General features: G+C 38.9%; 1 protein-coding gene across 2 annotated transcripts; it reads left to right on the forward strand.

Moving 5' to 3' along the window:
* Nucleotides 1-8,022: 8,022 nt before the first annotated feature.
* On the forward strand, nt 8,023-11,477 carry LOC116247264 (uncharacterized). Of its 2 annotated transcripts, none has more exons than XM_031619323.2 (4): nt 8,023-8,606; nt 8,708-8,829; nt 9,035-10,117; nt 10,291-11,477. In XM_031619323.2, the coding sequence occupies exons 1-4, from the start codon at nt 8,411-8,413 to the stop codon at nt 11,191-11,193; spliced, it is 2,304 nt and encodes a 767-aa protein (XP_031475183.1). In that variant the 5' UTR covers nt 8,023-8,410; the 3' UTR covers nt 11,194-11,477. The 2 variants fall into 2 exon arrangements, with proteins under 2 accessions (XP_031475183.1, XP_031475184.1); XM_031619324.2 differs by having other exon boundaries at nt 9,035-10,102.
* Nucleotides 11,478-17,460: the final 5,983 nt, after the last annotated feature.

A 17,460-nucleotide genomic window follows, 5' to 3' on the forward strand; every position in this document is an offset into this window, starting at 1 on the left:
TCTAAATTTGTGAAACAAGAATGCTCAACTTTTGGATAGACAAATAAGATGCTCCATCTAGTTTCGATAACCTGAATGGTCGTGAGAACTATGTAGAACTGACTGATAGGAAGTTTCTGTTGCATTTTGCCGGCATACTTGATATGGCAAACTGCTCATGCATTTAGCCAGTGTTCATGGTCGTGTCATCTCCTGACCTCCTCTTAATGAACCTCCTGACCTGCTCCTCCTAATCATTGTCACGAATATCATTATCGAGTATTAATGAGCGAGAAAGTTTTGGGAACTAAAACATTTAAAAAATGTAAACACATATGAAAAATAATGGAAAAATTATGAAAAAAATGTTTTTCTACTAATTTTCTCATAAAAACATAAATAAAGTTCCAAAATCACTTAATGAAATGTTAAATGAAACTCCAAAAATTTAAAAAATATTTTTATGTTACAAAAATATCCCAGTAAAAATCATGATAGTTTCATTTTTATCGTAGTTTCAAAATATCATGATTGTTTCATATTTTCTGTTATATTCAATTTTCTGTTTTTAACGTTATATTTTGATTAAAAATATGCTGATGATTTCAACAATTCTTTGAAGTTTAAATATATCTGGCACTTCTTTTTGATCAAGTTGGATACGTTGGAATATGATTCTCTTTTCCATGTTAGTGCATCTCAGATGCTGTGTGACAGCCTTTAATTGCTGGCATTTCTATGTTACCATTTGAAGCATCTATTTCACATGGAGACTTCAGTCAGAACCTTGTAAAAGTTTTTGCTCTGTTTTACTCACATATGACCTATGCATCCTAGTTGATTACTCCTGAAGGGCACAAGAGTCATTCTTCATTCAGGTGGAGTTATACTATAACAACCCAACCTACTCTTGGGCTCGGGCTCCTGGTTTGACGGATCTCAACCCGCCTCCTAGTAATTTTGTCTTCATCTTTAAAAAGGCTAGGAATCAGGACAATCATCTCATTAATGACCTCCCTTTATAAGTTTTTGAAGATCCCTCACAATCTTCAATACAGGACTAAACTGCTGGGGTGTTACATATATTGCCTTATTATGCTCGTCTGAGCTCTCTGTAATGTGAAATATATATGACATTTGCTTGGTCTGAATCTAGAAATAAGATACAGAAAAGACGTATCCCCCTTAAGCAGAGTAATCAAAGACTGTACCTGACCGCACTTATGGTGCATGCTATAAGAGATGATGTTGAGAAGGAACTTGTATCGATCTTGTAGTTATGAAAGGAAATTCCATGATGCTCTCTACTCTTCACTGACCTTCACCCAGCTCCAACTTGTATGAGGTTTACAAAGGTCCTGCTGCCCATGATATTCATAGCCACAAGAAAAGAAGGTTCGCTCCTTCAAAGCGTTAATACTGCTCCTTCAAGAAGGCTGGCGTCCATGATCTTTCGAAGCATAAAGCTTGGAGAATGGTCTCGGTTATCAAGATAACGTTATGAAAAAGAGTTGATTCTCTTAAAAGTCATTTTCATCTCGTGTCATAAAAATGTTGCTATCTTTTTAATATGTCGGCTGCAAGATATGAGCAAGGAACGTCCAAAACAACCAGTCTGTATGATCATCTCTCCTACATTTCGTAATGACTTCACTCAAAACTTGCTTGAGCGTCAGATTTTACAGGATTTCAGATTTCCTTGTAATATGTATAATAAAAGGCTGTAATTACATATATACGGTTGAATTGCCCGAATCATAGATTAAAAAAAAAAGATTTATAATTTAGATTTGACAAGAGTTCCAATGGTGTCGAAAACAACAGTTGTAGTGTCTCTCACCAAATAATGGGTATTTCAACCGGTCAGGTTGGGTGGTATGTATTAAGAATGTTTTCAGTTAAAGGATGCTATCTTGCTGGTATTGTTGAGCATTCTAATGTTCATGGACCATTGTATACATATATTCAAGGAGGGGACAGTCGACCATCGAGATCCTGGGATATATTGATGTGAATGAATTGGATATATCTGATTATCGATCTGATTTCAGATCTAAAATCAGATCTATTTAGACGTATCTGATAGAAAAGAATTGGACCCACTTGGTACTCTTGTACCCGGATTCGTTAAGCAGTTAACCAACCAAAATTCAAATCTCTAATATCTGACTGGAATCTGATAAAGATCTGACCCGCTTTCATCTGAGCACCATAATCATTTAAGTCCAAATGGGTAAAAGTTAGATACGACCAGTGCTACCTTTTCACCGTCACTGGTCAAGTGCTGCAGCCATGAACGGACAAAATAATGCAGTAAGGAGATACAGAGAGAAAGAGAGAGTGTGCGTGTTCGCCATGAGGGCAAAGATAGCACGTGACGAAGGTCTCTGCTTTTACTCGAAAAGGGGGAGCGAAGGACCATTTGGCAATGCCAAAGTTATTCTTGAAAGGTGAAAACAGGAGGAGATCAGAGAAAGAGGGGATGCGAGTTCCGTCCACCATTATGAGAAAGATGGCGACCGGCGACCTTTCTTCTCCTCCTCCCTCCTTTTCTGCAGAAACAGCCAGTTTTTTCACTCACTGCACCCTCTTTTTCCCCTCCTTCCCCTTCTTTCCACCACCCACTCCCCTTTTTCTCCGTTTTCAAGAAGAAAACAACCATCTGATCACAGAAGAGAGCGGCCAAAAAAGGGCGCTGAAAAGGACACGGTTTTGTGCGTTTTATTCCTGCGATTCCGCTCTCCACTCCCACTTTTCTTTCTGCTTTCTCCCACTGTTCTTCTGCAATTCATTAAATAGCGATCACTGTTGGTGTGTCCCTTGTTCAAGAAGCAGCAGGATAAGCAGCGGTTGAAGTGGGAACCAGCAGGTGGGCAGGGAAGATAAAGGCTGAAGATCCACTCAAAAGTCCATTCAAACTTTTTTGAACGCCCGCTTTCCTGTTTGTCCGGCGCATTTTTGGTAAAATTTTCCGTCTGTTTCCGACGATCGCTGCTTATTATAATGATTTCGGTTGGCGCTTCCGCTTGTCTCTGGCTTTCGTTCCCGTTGCCTTTGGCTGCTACTCTATGGTCAATCCTGACATGGAAGCGTTTTCAGGGTGTTGGGGGATTCGATGATTTTCTTGGCAGATCTCTTTCAGTTTTTCCTTCACTTTTTATTTATGTCTATGAACGGCCACGTTGACGCTGTTGGACAAGGGAGCTTGAAGCTAAATTTTCAATTTTTATGCACCTTTTCAAATTTATGAAACTCATAAGGGGCATATATGAAGTTGTTGTTTATTGTTATTAATTTCAATTTTTCTGAATATAAATTGGTTTTTCATTTATTGGCTGACAAAAAAGGAAAGTGCCAAAAACGCTGCTGTTGTTGATATAAGCGTTGTCTGAAACACACGGGATGTGATCCAAGATCCCTTTTATGTGAGACAGAACTACCCAGGATAAAAATATCCGATTTTTCAACTATATAAAAAAAAAGAGATTTTGAGATCCTTGATTTATTTATGGCCAAAACCTTAGATTTGAGGTTCGGATCGATACAAGGTCCGACCTTAAGTTCATAGATCTGAAATTCTCATTGATCACAACTCACTCTGGATTCTCAAATCCGAAGCTATCAAATACCCTTGCGTTTGATAGAAAAAGGTGTGTTTTGAGAAAAGATCTCAGCAAGACTGATTTTAAATTCATGTTATATGTTAAAAACTATTGGCTTGAGGTCAGATAGAAGGGTGGTCTTATCATAAATTCATGAATTTGAGATCATAGGATCTAATATCACTGCAGATCTCAGATCCATGGTTATTATTGTTATTATTTTTTCAGAAGCCAGTCTTTTTTGTTGTTGACATATTGTTAATGCACGGGTATTGGAACCGTATCATTTTGAAAAATTACTTAAGTTTTATTAAAATTGAAATATTTATTATTATTTTGAGAAGGCCATTAATTAAAACGATTTGATAATTAATTCAACCCCTATACCCAATGTTGTGAAACTCAATTGGTGAATAGGATAGGTTTTAAAAAAATTCAGAGAAGTGGAGCCAGGATGAGTTTAAACAGGATATATCCAACTAAAACCATATTTTTAGTAAAAAAAATATGAAAAAAATAAATGGACTTTAAATCAGACAATATATCAAACTGAAAATGGTCTTGATTCAATGTAAACAGATCTTAAGATGATTCAGATGCAATGCAAACTCACAAATCCCCTAAAAAAAAAAACTATTAACTCTTGACCTTTTAAAAACTTGCCTTGTTGACACGTTTATTCACAACTCACATGATTGATCACATTAAGATTAATACCATTTAATACACGCGAGTGGTCATAACTTCATATTTAGTAGTGTTCATATTTTAGAAGACTCATTACTACAACATTAAAAAAAAAAAACAAAATAATTTTTATATCGCTTGTATAGCTCGATACATGCCGATGCACATCCGAATGGATAACACATTTCATGAATCCTGACAGGGGCCGAACGCATTAATGTTGTAAAAATGCTCATAATAATATTTGATAAGTTCAAATGGGTCCGCCATATTTATCAGGACCGGCGGTTCGGACGCAAAAATCTGACAGGGTCTTCACCATTTAATAACTAATCAGTCACATAAACGGAATCTATCATTAACTACTCAAGCCTCTATCTTCCTGCATTCAAGGGCCAATCAATTTCTGATATTGTGGCAGGTTAGGAAGATCATTGACATTTATGCAATAATTGATGGACTAAGACAATTATAAAAATAATATATGTGGGCAGACTTTGGCACATTTGAATTATAAGGAGGGCGCGCAAACTGCAACTCACCGGCAGCAGCCTGAGTTGCTAACCATGACCTATGGTGCTCTAAACAACATACTGTGGATCCCCTTGAAAACAGTAATTAGAAACTAAATGAAGAATATGAATTAAGTTTTTATTAATAATATATTAATGCATCCATGGATATATGTGAGATACATAGATTAGTCCGTCTGTAAAATCTCTTTATTACTAACAGTTTCTTTTTGGTCCGTCAGTAATAAGTCGCTTTTTTGTAGTGTTTATGCTCAGAAACATGCCTCAAAGTGATACTAAATTGTTCATCTTTTGGGTGGTGAAGGTCTTAAGTCTAACCTCTTCTTCACCACTTCCTTTTCAACCAAGGGTCGAGCTAGAAATTTTTCATGAGATCAAATTAAAGTTTTTAAATTTTGACAAGGGCCGAAATCATTTTTCAAAATTTTTATATAGGACAAATAAAAATTTACATGTATTTTTTTTTGTAAATTGAGGTGGGGCCAGAGCCTATGCGGCCCCTCTTGGCTCCGGCCCTGCATCTGATCCTACTTGAAGAAATCAAGCAGTTCCAAACCTTTTCCATTCTTCTAGAACATAAAATAACAACTTTAGGTGGTCTAGGTTAACCCTTTTATACATTTCAAGAGTGTAAAACCTTCATATGAATACTTTCTTGACATTGAGACACATTTGATGGATCGGATAAAAGGAGTCATTTGAAAGGAAGAACACTTTGTGGGTAGTCAATAAATTTGTCCTGAATATTGAAATAGATTCATCAAACACTAGAATCATTATTCCATGGAACAGTCTTAGAGAGTTCATGATGCCAAATGACCCATCTTGGATTCAGTATGTATAAAATAAGAAGGAAAGTAAGACCCTTGATGTTTGACTTTTCTCCCCTCATTTTAACATAAAAGAACATGAAGAATCAATGACCTCATTTTAATCTAAAGAGAGTTTTCCTTTAAAAGAAATGCCATTCAAGCACTAAACACACCTTGAAATGGTGTCCTGATGATAAGAACATTGTGTTCTTTGGAAGGAACACATTATCAGAAAACTTCACGCTCTTCGGTTTAGGAAATAATAATGTTATTTATAAATCCAACGACCAAATACTGCAGATAATCACATGGCTCATGAAACATAATATTTCTGTTTCTAAAGCATATGTTACATGAACACAGTATTTTTTCTTACCCACCGCCTTCTTAGATGGCTCTCTTGGGCAGAGGAACTTAGAGCTCTATCTTATGATGAAGTTTGAATTCATTAATACTTAGTTAAGTACAAAATTCCTTGGTCGGTCTATTAGCGGAGCCAGAAATTTTGGCTAGAGAGAGCACTAATTCATTAACTTAATTATTTTAGGAGCATTTATGTATATAAACAATTAAATTTATCAAAACATTAACATAAATTAAACAAAACATTAACATAAATTAAACAAACTTGATGAGCACCATAGTTGTTGGGTTGCAACTTTTTCTTTTTATCATTGGCAATGGTTAATTATTAATGCAGATATGAGTTCGTAACGTGTTCAGAAATAGGAGCTAGGGCTTGAGCAATGCACGTTATATGTTATGGTCCATAACAGGAGACAATGTGTTATGCTTCAGAAATGGCCAAAACGGCAGCCATGCGATCAGTAGAACATGTTATATGTTATGGCTCCTAACAAGGGACTATGTGTTGTGGTCAAGAAATAACTAAAATACTCCTGCTAGTTAAATGAAAGACCCTTTCTATACAATGGCGGAGCCAGAAAATTTTTATGGCGAAGTCAGAAAAGAATGAGTGGTTGCAGGATACTCACTCAAGTATGGTTGTGGGCACCACATGCGGTTGGACCTAGCTGAACCTATGTCCAGCTTAATTACAATATAAGATTTGAGGGGGCGAGTGTGGGCAGTGGCCCACGCCAGTCACACAGTAGCTCACTACTGCTTCTATAAGCGCAAAAGTATATGAGTAACAAAATACATAAATGCCCCTCATTGTGGCGCATGGTTTTCCGTGTTAGGCACATAGCGCAGAAATACCTCCAAAAAAAAATGTACATATTATTGATCTTGTTTAGCTGCTTAACGTATAGCTTCGCCTCATTGCATTTGGTGTTCGTCGTGAATCATTGTTATTTAGATGGCTAAATAAGAGAAAGTTGAAATTTAAGCTTCTTCCTTATTAGCCACTTGAAAGCCGTGCAACGAATGCCTACGCTACAAATGGTGCAAGTACCGGACATCATCACATGAGAGTTCTTTAATGCTGCTACTATTAAACATTCAAACATTATTCAATTCACTGAAAATTGAAAGAAATTAAAGCTCAAACATTCGGTGGCGTAACAAAATACGCCTGAGTTTCCCTTTTTCCGTTTATATGTTTAAATTGCATACAAAATATCAGCACAATTGGTGAAAACTAAGTGTTTTTGTCATGCCACCAAAAGTTAGAAACTGTATATTTGTGAAAAATTTCAAAAGACATTTATTTTTCTTGCTAATGTATCACATGGTGAACGCATGGTATTAAGACAAGTAAGCTGCTGAGAAATGTATCGGCTCATTCTTAGGATGTAAATATATCTGGTTTGGATCGAATGTTCAACTAAACTGTTCCAAAAAAATCTGATACACAAGCAATTTTAAATAAATATCCTATATCCTATGATCTTATATTTTGAAAATTAGTCATGCTCGGTTCATAATTAGGATTCTGAAACGTAAAAATCATATTTAGATTGTAAAACCGGATTTGAAATTTTTAGATCAGATTTAGATTGTAAAATCAGATTTGAGATTCAGATTCAAATATAGCCTTTTTTTTATTTATATTGAAATTCAAATTCAAATATGAAAATGTGAATATCCAAACATGCAGATACCATTAAAGATATATCCAATTCATACTTAACCCATTGACATTCATACCTACTTTTCTCAATACAACTAGAGCTGTGTTTGATTGCCTTTTTTTTTTTCCTTTTTCAGGTGCACAACTTCAACGGCAAAAAGCTCCATGATTTTCAATCCAAAGTAGTTAAGCCTGTCAGCCGATTCAAAAAAAACCTAAGACTTAAATGTTAACGGGGAGAAGATATGGAGATAAATTTTTATCCAGGATTTCTCACTCACGTTTGAATAGGACATCTGGTATATCCCCGGGAATCAAGGAAAGCCGGAAGGACGATGACCCTACCTAACTCTACCAGTGAGGGGAATTGGAGAATGACCTCGAGAGGGGAGCTAGCGCCTCCTGCCCTCAAATACCGAGGCCCCTCCATTTTCCACCATGTAGACTGAAGCACCCACCACACATCACCGTCAGCCCCAACCTCAGCTTCAAAAGATACGCTAATAAATGCGTTTCCGGAAGGTGGCATCTCCGTTTCCGTTCAAATCTCCTCTTTCGAGGCCTATAGATTGAAGACACCACCAGGGGAGATTTAAAAAAGGATACAATAACAGAGAAATTTGGTCTTCTCTCTACCAGCAGTAGATCCCAAGGAGCATCTCTCTCTCACACACACAGAGTGTTTACTTCCTTCGATCTGTGATACTCCCTCGCTGTTGTCCTCTCAGATACCTTCATTGTTCCCGAGAGGGAGAGAAAGAGATGTGGTGGAGCAGCGGCAGCAGCAGCCGGTCTATAAGGAAGGAGAGAAGGGAGGGTGGCATCGTTAGCTGCATGAGCGGTATGTTGCAGCTTTTTGATTTCCATCTACGAGGAGCCATCGACTGTACGGGTAGCTCATCCTCCCAGGTCTCCGCTCCCTCTCAGCTGGACGATCTCGCTCTCTGCTGCACGGCCGGTACGCAACCACCGCCCTTCAATCTCTCTTTCTCTCTCTGTTGACCGTTTTTCTGAGCTGCCATGAAGGCTCAGGTGACGGAAAATGGTGAATTTATGCAGGGATCGAAGCACCAAGGAACAGCCTCGAGGTCCTCCTGCCTGTTGCCAACTCCGGCTTACTGCCGCAGCACCGGAACCGGCGCCACCAACTTGGCCATGGTGATGAAATTGATGACATTCCCGTGAGTGAGACGCGCTCCCCACTTCTTCTAACTCTTTCTGTCGATTAGTTCTCAGCTTTTCCGCAGACTGCAAATGCTTCTTATCCGATTCTCATTATCAGTATAATGAACATGTTTTTGTCTGGAGTTTAGCTGTACAAGTACTGTTGATTTGGTTTCTTTTGTGGTAATCTGCTTTTTGTTTGACTCTGTCTTTTCTCTGTAGATGGCTTTTGAGATTTTTACTCGCTCTGAATCTGGGAGGGACTGGACATACCCAGATAGGAGACGAAAGAGAAGCGTCGTTGCACGTTTGATGGGTCTCGATATCTTGCCGGATAATGCTGAAAATGGACAAGGCATGAGAAGAGGAGGAGGAGAAGGAAGAAGAAAGAATTGTCTTCCTGCCAAGCCTGCAAAGGATTGTAGCCGTGGAAATGGGGACGTCAAGTTCCAACGTCCTAAAGAAACAAAGCTCAAAGAAAGAAACCGCGAGATTCGACTTGTGGAGAGGACGGTTCGGCAAGAGCCCCTGCCCTCGTGCTCCCGTTCCTTGCCGGGGAGCCCCCGGATTTCGTCGGCGAGGCGGTCGGACGTCGAACACCGCCTCTCGCTCCAAATCCAGAAGGAAAACATTCCTCCGTTGGTGAACGTCAATAACTTGGATGGTTCCTCCTTAGGCTCTCTTCTTCGCGCTTCCTCCTCCTCCGCCTTGAATTCAGAGACAAGGAAGACGAGTCCGAGGTTGGTCCTGTCGTCGAACTCGCCTCGCGTTGGAAAGACGAGAGAAGAGAAGGGGCAGCCGAAGCTTTCCAGCACCCCACCATGCTCACCTAGGCTCAAGTGCAGAGGTGATCAAGAAAGCACCACCATCACCTCCACCACGACCACCATCTCCGCCGCTGCCGCCACTACCACCACTCCAAAACCGAGCTTACCAAGGAACAAACGGACCTACCCACCACAATCCACCGAGCCAAGCTCAAAGGCCAACGGACCAGGCTCTAGATTGAACAACTCCATTAACGGGAAGCCCAAGTCTGAGGGCCCCTCCTTGCTGAGAGAGAGAAGCGACACCATGGCAAGAGTGCAGAAGAAGGACAGAGCGCCTAGTCCTCGGATAAGGGAGAGCTACGTCAAGGTCCCAGACCGGTCTAATGGTGATGCCATGAAGAAAGGGCAGAGGCCCATCTGTGAGCATGCCCTTCTCAAGGCCCATTCTGTCATTCCTGCGACCAAGGACTCCCCAAGACAGACCCGTACAAGCCCTGCCTCCGGGATCTCTCCACTTCCAGTATGTGCCAATTTGGTAGAAATTCCTCTTTTCACCTAATTATTTAGAAAAGATTGCTCATATCTTCTTCTTTATTTGTCATTTCTTACTGAATTTTTGTCTTTTTCTGTTATTTAGTCCATTTTCTGTTTTGTTTAATTTTACTACATGGCTTTGAAATTTATGTAATTACATGTGATTTTCATCAGCGATCCCGCCGGAAGACAGTTGCAGCACCCGGTGATATTCGACAAGATGGTTCTGTTGCTACTGACCTCTGCAATAATCTTCATCATCATCGTCACGATGACAAAGAAGAATGCATGGACCCAGCACCTTCCTATTCCTGCGCTAACCCTCACATCCACGACTCACCATCATCATCGTCGTCGTCATTATCATCATTTTTATCTTCGTCGGCATCAACCTCAACCGCATCATCATCCGGTTCATCTTCCTCGCCGTTCCCCAAAGAAAAAGATGAAGCCTTCTTCTTGGTATATCCATATATCAGGGCAATATTCGAGTTGATGGGAGTCAGAAGCAACAGCAAAGTTTGGCTCTTGAATTGGCACTCCCCTTCTCATCCCTTAAATCCCGCCATCTTGACGCAGCTCGATGTTTTCCACCATCGCCGTCATGATGACGATGATGGCTCCATGGATGGGCGCATGTCCAACACGAGGAGCAACAGGAAGCTCATATTCCATCTGGTGGACGAGCTGCTGAGGGAGAGACTGAAGCTCCACTTGGGCATGGCACCATGGATGAAGACGATGATGACGGTGGTGAAGTCGCCGGCACAAGGGTCGTCCATGAAGGTGGCGACGGGCAGGCGGCTGCTGGAGGCCGTGTGGGCGGACGTCCGCGGCATCCCTTCTGCCGACTGCAAGATCGTCCACGACGTCGACATGCTGGTGGCCAACGACGTACTCACCGGCCACCACTCCTGCCCCATCAACGACTCCAGCACGGAGGCGTTCGCCGAGGCGGTACTCTTCCGAGTGGGGCAAGACATCTCCGACGAACTGGTCGCCGAGGCCGTCGCCGACTTCCTCCCCACCGCCCCCCGTTCAAATCCTCAAGATCCGTGTGGAAACATGATCCGATGAGGTCGGCGACGGAATAGGCGCCGTCACGGGAAGCACGTGACGACGGACCGACCAATTTACATGCATGTATAAAGGGTTCTTCCATGTCTGCCTCTCTTGCATTAATGGTGGGGTTGGAGATGAAACGATAACGTCTCCCTTTAAGACTTAATGGTGGAGATGCGGTCATCATGCTGACGTTTCCTGCATTAATGGCGGAATGTGGAGTTGCAGTCGATGTGGAAGATGGGACTAAGTGGGTCAAGAAGTCAGTACTACGGTTCATTATGGATTTTCTTTTAGCCTCTTGGAGTTTTTTACTGTTTTAACGGTAGCCACATGTTCACTCGCGCCATTTTTCAAATTCATCTTTTTTTAAAACAATTTAAAGTTTTTAAATTCATAATTCAGTTCAAATTAAGTAGAACAAAGTCCATTCTTGCGGTTCCGTTGATTAGATGTCAAAGTTAGCTGAAAACAAGACTTGCCTTGTCTCTAAATGTCGATTTTTAAAAAATAAGTACAACGGTAAGGTTGAATTTGAAATGCACAACGGGATTCAAGCTATTAACGGTTGTCTTGGATCTGTTAGAGCTTAGCATAATTGATTGAACATATTTCCGACGACACTCTAATTAACAGGTGTCTAATCAACAGATATAAGTCCGACCAGATCAGACTCAAACATAGTGAATAAATCTGCATTTTTTGAAGTCATTTCTTTTGAGTTTTGATTCAAAATTAACGTATCTCCATTTGTTCCGATCATGGATGGAATAAAACTCAAAATAGATTTTGTACAAAAAAGAGATCTTATTGGAAAAGGATATAAGTACTTGTTAAAATCATGCCCGAGGTTCTAAATATGTCTTGCTCTTTTGACATAATGTAGTGGCATTTGATAAAGCAGAGAGATCAACACATGCATAAAAGCGTTACAGATTAATTTACTACTTACTCGAAGTGGGAGATTAGAGGCATAACATTTCCCACTAAATATATAGTTCTTCAACATGATTAAGTCGTTAAATTCAAGCGGTAAATTTGAATAGACGTGAAAACTGAAGAATTAAACAAGGATAGTGAACAAACCTTAATAATCTTTCCTTGGATATTTTCACGTCATTGTTGGCTTCCCCATTTACTGCCGCTGAGTTTTGTCACATAAGATGACAATTGGCAAAATTTCCTATGCCATTTTTGAATGAATGCCACAAAACATATCTCTAGGGGCCGTTTAGCTATAGTGACAGTTCCATATAACACTATGTTATAATGTTCAATGAATCTGCTCCAATCATAGCAATAGAATAACAAGAAACTCTTCTTATTGCCAAACAGCTTCTTAGAGTCGTGACCATATAATAAGGTTGTTGTGACACATGATCTCTGCATTAAAGAAGACACTTTGTCTTTGACAATTGCTTTGAAGTTGATTTTTTTTTTCTTGAATTGATTTCATATTTTTAATAAGAAGGAAAATAAAACAGATTCAATCCGACCGTAAGTTGGATTTAACTCAATAACAGAAAAAATCGGAAAAGTTGGAACCAAAGAAATTCAGAAAAGAAAAGGAAACTGCAAAAAGACATACAGCCCAAAGATCCTCCAATCGTCTATGGCAGATGCTCATGAAGCCATATGAACAACCTCTTCCAACCCGGACGCCTCGGCCCTTTTTTGGACAGCTTCTACTCACCCGAAGTGTTTGCTAATGTCTGCATTAACAATATATATTACGTTATTTGACAAACTTAACTACATATATGTAACTTTAATTCATGTTTAAAGTGGTAAGAATCAACAAAATCAGTGCAACTGAATTCTTAATGAATGTTGAGCAAAATTTTATTAGAATCAAACAGGGATGGTTGAACCAATGAGTCTCTTTTGTTGCAACAGTTCGTCGACCCACTACCATACCGGGCTCGGACCCTTGGTTTAACAGATCCTAACTAGCCCCCTAGTAGTTTTTTAAAAAAATATTAAGAACTAAGACAACCAACTGCTTAACAGTCTCCTTTATAAGTCTCTTAAAATTCCTTACAATCTTAGATACAAGAATACTACACTTATAACATCCTACTTAGGCATAGCAATAAGTTCATTACATGATAGGTGCAGAATGTATGGCTAGTAATAAAAAACTATATTTTTGTCCACAATCTTAGAGGGCGTTTGGTATCAAACAGCACTACGTTCAAAGAACGATGTGTTCTCACAATCATGTGATGCTCACCAAATGCCCGACGAAAACCACAAGGAACAGGTGTGACTCGTCCTTGAAGAAGGCTTCTTTTCGTTCTAACAAGAAACCACCCACTCTTGGAACGCTTGGCTACTTACGTTAGTCACTAGCGAGTGCAAATAGATCCAGTGGCAGCAGATAGAAGGATGAATTATGTTCAGTAGTAAGGTTGAGTTTGAAACTCTTAGTCATATTCCAGTAGAACATAAGGCCAGGATTCAAAATTTAATTAGTGATCGGATCCAAATTCCTTTACCAAATCCAGACAAGAAAATCCAAAATCAAATCCATATAAATCAAACACAACCTACCCATTTACATTCGAATCCGTTGATTTTCGAACAAGATGATCATAATAACCAAATTGGGTACAACAAAAAACGATAGAACTCTCACACAAGATTCCATTTTTCAAATAAAGAAAGAACATCTGCAGCCGGGAAACAATAAATGCTCAATCTCGGCTAAGGTTAAGGAGCTCTAGTTTTGTGCAGGAATCATTTCATTCAATGAACCACTCTCACTGTAGTGGATCTGGAGCTTGTTGTCTGGAACTGAGTCACGAGAACTTTATGATCAGAAAAGAAGCATTCAATTTTGGTTGCAAGAAATCGTATACGGAACAGAAGCACAGTTGCATAGTTGGTCTGTCGCATAAATAATGAAACCTTATACGTTTTCGTGTCTGCGTGCTTTCTCATTTGCCTTTTACTTCTTTCTCGTTCAAGTTACAAGTGGTTGTGAGGAAGGTTGAGTACCTTAACAGTTGCCGCTTCATGATGGCTATAAATGAAGAGCTAGAGATGTGCTGCTGGCCGTCCGAACAAACGACGAGAGAAGGAAGAAGTTAATAAATGTTGAATTAAATACCCGTGAACTCATTTAATGGCGTCCTAATTAAACTCAGAGTTTTCAAAATTTCGACTGCTTCTGCTAGGGGCCTCCGCGCGCCTCTCAATGTTTGCAGTTTTTTTTTTATTATTATAACTATTACCGGCCTTCCATGTTCTACCCTCTTACATGCATCTAGCTGCATGTGCCATCCGGCACACAACATAAAATTCTTATATGTATATATATAGGTAAAAACTACTTTAAATACAATATAAACATCTTAATATGTTAGTAAGGACTATTTTGATATAAAACATGCTTTGATTCAAGTTGCTTTAGTGAAAGATATTGATTTTTTTATTATCATGCAATGGAGGGCGTTCATCTATTCTTATTATATAAATACCATTAAAGTCTAATCAACTTAGTATAATGTTTTGCATCAAACCATGATTGATGATTATATCAATAAGGTTAGGTTGAAAAAAAAACATTTTAAAAATCAACCAACTTATATATATATATATATATATATAATCGAGAGAAAAATAAGAGAATCATTTTTTGTCATCAAATATCAATCCACGCATTTTTATCTTTGTTTTATTCTTTCAATCATAAGGAAAAAAACAAAGAAAAAATGATGATATGTCATTTTCATCATTTAATATCAATTAACACTTTTTTTTATCATTGTTTTATTCTTTCAATCATGAAAAAAATCAGTGGCTAAGGTTGTTTCTTATCAACTTACCTTCCAAGTAGGAAATATACGCCAATTTCTCTCTCTTTATATATATATATATGACGTTTTCCGGTGACTCACCGCCGTTGGCGACCGAAATAATGGAGAGTCAGCAATATAAATTAATGGCTGCTTCCGTCTCTGCATTGAAGTGCTTTGGCGGCCAGCGCATTGAAAATAGCACCAGAGCTCTAGGCGTTGATTGAGTTGCAGAACGAGACTGGAGGATCATCGGTAATGATTTGGCACACGTATATTTCAAAACTATCGTACTACGAATTAGCTCTTAAAGCGCGCTTAAATTAATTCTGACCAATTGAAAATCCCTCATCATTTATTCAATACATTTCATTCAACAATTAAACTGTATGTTAGAGTACGAATAGATCTTAATCAACTTAACCACACTTTTAAGCTTGATTGCTTTTATTTATATACCGCTTGATACTGAGTTGATAGAAACAGTGCAGAAGCTCAGCTCAATGCTTCAGATGGCAGTAAAAACATTTAATTTTGGTTTCAGGAAAAACTAAAACTGACTCAATTCGATTTTTTATGATAAGGGACAGAGCCAGAAATTTTTGTTTAAACGGATGCTAATGGTATATATTTTAAACTTAAAGAGGCACTCATACATAAATAAATCTAAGGTTTTACTGTGTAAATGAAGCAATTTCTTTGAACTGGTGTGGACAATTGCCCACTTACACCTGTTAATTAAACCAGAACCTTTTTCCTCTAAAAGAGTCGTTGATGTTTTCTGAAATTTTGAAGACCCGTTTATTCTTGAAAGTAATGGCACTTAAATTCAAATGTTCAATGAATCTATCATAATTTTAAAGGCAGATTCATGAAACATTCCAGTATACCTGAAATCTGATGCTGAACAATAGATGTTGATGCGGAAAGAAGAGTGTGATGTTTGGAATTTGTTGGATTTTCTTGTCGGGTCTGTCCTGGATATGATGAACAAGGCAGATGGACTTGATTCCTAACGTGGATCAGTGGGTGTGATTTGGATATGGATCTGTAACATTTCATTCCCAAGACAATGGCTTTTCACTTCTACTAGGCATCGAAGAACAACAATTCATTCAGGATTTAGATCGAAACCGGTTCAAACAATGCACGTTTGATTGTGAACCATAATGCCAATTTCATCGGATTGATATTTGATTTCTAAATTGCTACTCAAGTAATTTTAAAAGTAACAAAGAGACCAGATGAGGTATTTCACCTGCGACGGTCAAAATGCCCCAATCACCCAATCGCATTTCAAACTAAAAATTAAAAGTAAAGTAATGTTTTCACATCAACTGATTGGAAAGGGTCCAAGCAATTCCCAAATTCTCAAACTCAAAGTACTTAATTAACGGCTCTCATAGCGCAAAAATGTATGATAAATTCTTTAGAAAACGACCTCTCATATATCTCGATTGTACGGAGACTTGTCACCCAAGGAATATTAACGGAATATGTGCAAACAAGGAAGGGGTTACCAAATTGAACCCATAGTTCAAGTCATAGGAATATGCACAAGACATGTCTCTAATATGACTTAATTTAACTTATTTCAACTATCAAACTAATGCCGTGCAAGAAATTGGATTGTTGGCAAATATGTTGAAGCGTTTGAACCAAGCATTTAATGAGTTATCATAATGCCGCTGCGAAACGGCGACACGTGGTATGACTTCATTGACGTGTCTCACACCATTCCATCAAGTTGATAGAATGATGACATATTGTGTTCCAAGGGCATAATGTTGTATTCATCATCGAACACCTTGATAGAGTTTTATAGAGATTATTTGATCTCGGAGTGGGTTGGGTCGTTACAGTAGAAGAGAACATATGTTGAAAGTTTTGTGGTTATTGAAAGAGGGCCAACATCTCATGTGTTAATTTGTGTGGTTGTAAACGATAGAGCTTCAGAGGGGCCGTAGATGTTAGAAGACTCTCTGTCTTTCCAAACCACTTAAATCCTTGCATTATTGTGTTCTTCTTTCCTTTTCTCTTCTCATCCTTGAGAGTGTGGGAGCACTTGCACTTAACAAAAGGTTGCTTGAAGAGACTGAATAACACATTTCTCTAGCTTGGGATATGATTTTCACTGGATAACAAACCCTGCATGGGTTGATATGGCCTTTCACTTTGTATTTTAGGGTCTTCATGTCTATAGTTCATGTGGATCTGGTTCGGACTTGCATTTGCTTGATGGCACGATCCGACCCGAATGCGGCCGCCTGTTGCTTGAAGAGGTTTGAGTGCACCATCAGAACGTTAAACTTGATGTAGTTGGTAACAAGTTTTACATGGTTTGTTGATGTGTGATTGCATCCGCAAAGAGGAAGTAGAAGAAGAGCACAGATAGCTGCTATCAACCAGAAGAGATAGATAGAACTTTGGAGAAACTCTCAACTCCAGAAGGATTTGATTCTTAGAAAGCAGTGCATAAGAT

This window comes from Nymphaea colorata, chromosome 2 (assembly GCF_008831285.2).
Source record: "Nymphaea colorata isolate Beijing-Zhang1983 chromosome 2, ASM883128v2, whole genome shotgun sequence".
Taxonomy (NCBI): Eukaryota; Viridiplantae; Streptophyta; class Magnoliopsida; order Nymphaeales; family Nymphaeaceae; genus Nymphaea; species Nymphaea colorata.